The following is a 1920-nucleotide window of genomic DNA, read 5'->3' on the forward strand; positions in this document are numbered from 1 at the left end:
CTTCAAGCAGGGCCATTATTGATCTCCAGAAAAGCGCGCTTTGCATCTCATTTTTAATCACTTTTTGTGCTGTGCAAAGAGAAATGAGCTGAGGCAGGAAGGGGGAGAGCTGCTGGGATGGCTGCTGGGGAAGAGGCTGCTGCCTCTGCCTGCCACCCTCAGGAAACTTTTTTCTATCCTAGCAGAAGTTACAGCCTGGGCAACAGCACTGTGCTAATCGCAGTGAAGACAAATTGACTCCATAGCTCAGCTATAAAGGGAAAATACTATGTTCCTCTGTCCTCTCAGCTGCACTGAGACTGTGTCATCCGATACGTGTTTGTCCCGCACAGGATTTGGAAGAGACGGGACCCGCTCTCTGCCCCAAATAACCCAAATCCTTTGCACTTGCAGGCTGTGCATGGCTGCTTCCAGGGTCACAAACAAGCCAAGGGACTTTTATTAAATACTCACCAGGTAACACACAGAAAGGACTATGTCCAGAGCCGACCCCTCAAGCTGCTTTTTCTGTCCCCTGCAGCAACTTATGCAGCACCCATTCCCCATAGAAATTACAGAAACCTCCTCTCTGTCCTGAGCAAAAGTGGAAATCCCAGAAGCACAGCGAGTCTCTCCACTCCCTCCTTGCTCCATCTTTAGGCTTCTTCCACCAGTTTAGAGAGGATTTCTGCTCCCTCTGAGGTAATCACAATGGTATGTTCAAACTGCGCTGATCTGAAATGCACATTTAGCAGTTATTAGGGGGCAAACGCGTCCACCACGCCTGTAAAACTCACCCGTTTTTTGGGGGGGGGGCTGTCAGTGATCAGCTCCATGGCTTAGGAAAGATAAAAAAATAAAATCAGACACCTTTTATTGTCTACAGAAACTGCAGTCCATTTATCCTTCAGAATCTTAAATTCGGGGGATCCTTCCATTATTATTGGCTCTGCAACAAGAAAAACAAAATGTGTTCTAAAGTTAGTTGCACTCCTGTGTGGACCGTGAAGTAAGCAAGAAAGTGGGGGTGTCCCAGCAGGTAGCTCCCCTTCCGCACAGGTCCCATCCTCCCTGGGCCGGCACTCTCTTCCAACACTAAAATGTGAACTAAAGAGGAAGATGAAATATCAAGGTAGGAAGTTGCCCATTCCTCTTTTGTAAAAGCAGGGAATTTTAATCAAGCTTTAATTAAGACCCCGTGGATAATAACCAAAGCACCAACCACACTTACAAACAGCAGATAGTTTTAAATATTTGAATTTTTTAAACAGGCTTAAAATGTTCATTAAATCAGCAAAACAACAATTTTCCTATTTCCCTCTAATTGCCGTGCCATTTAGCCACACAGTGAGAAAGAGGGCTTTTCCCCCACCAGCTCTCCATGATTGGTATTTAGCACGTTCCATCTGCGGGGCGAGACTCTGACTGGTTATCGGCGCTGCAGTCCCCAAACCCAAAGAGCAGCTCTGGCAGGCAGCAAATGACATAAGAGCCACCAGGCAACTCGCTGGTAAACCTCGGCTTTGGGGACACAATCGCATCCTTCTCATGCTCCGCAGCCCAAGTGTGCCGGCTGAGTCTCCGCCTTGCCAAAAATATGCGTCAAATATGTAATTTAATAAGATTTATAATAAACATTTAATTTTCTAAATCTTATCATTTGGAAGCTATTTCACCCAATCCGTTCCTTTAATGCGTTTTTTTAAAATATTTTAATCTGCTTCCTAAGGGGTCAGTGTCGCCGACATCCCCATATCTGCATGGATATTTCTATATCCCAATAAAGAAATGGTACGGATCCGGGCCGCTCTGTGTGCGCTTTTTTAAAGAAAACCATAGCAGAGAGTTACTAACCTATTGTGAACGCCATTCCCTCTTCCATTAACAAATCACTGTCATTGGCTACAAAAGAAAATAAAAACGCGTTTATGGCTGTTGGGG

The 1920-nt window shown here is 45.3% G+C and overlaps 1 protein-coding gene across 1 annotated transcript in view; it reads right to left on the reverse strand.

Moving 5' to 3' along the window:
* Positions 1-419: 419 nt before the first annotated feature.
* METAP1D (methionyl aminopeptidase type 1D (mitochondrial)) overlaps positions 420-1920 on the reverse strand; it is a 32517-nt gene continuing 31016 nt past the window's right edge. The window contains exons 9-11 of the mRNA XM_009333309.1: positions 1834-1911; positions 850-928; positions 420-714 (exon numbers count right to left, since the gene is read on the reverse strand). Of these exons, the coding sequence (XP_009331584.1) occupies positions 636-714; positions 850-928; positions 1834-1911 (236 nt within the window). The 3' untranslated portion in view covers positions 420-635. The remainder of the gene's footprint in view (positions 715-849; positions 929-1833; positions 1912-1920) is intronic.

This window comes from Pygoscelis adeliae, unplaced genomic scaffold (genome assembly GCF_000699105.1).
Source record: "Pygoscelis adeliae isolate BGI_AS28 unplaced genomic scaffold, ASM69910v1 Scaffold160, whole genome shotgun sequence".
In the NCBI taxonomy this organism is placed as follows: Eukaryota; Metazoa; Chordata; class Aves; order Sphenisciformes; family Spheniscidae; genus Pygoscelis; species Pygoscelis adeliae.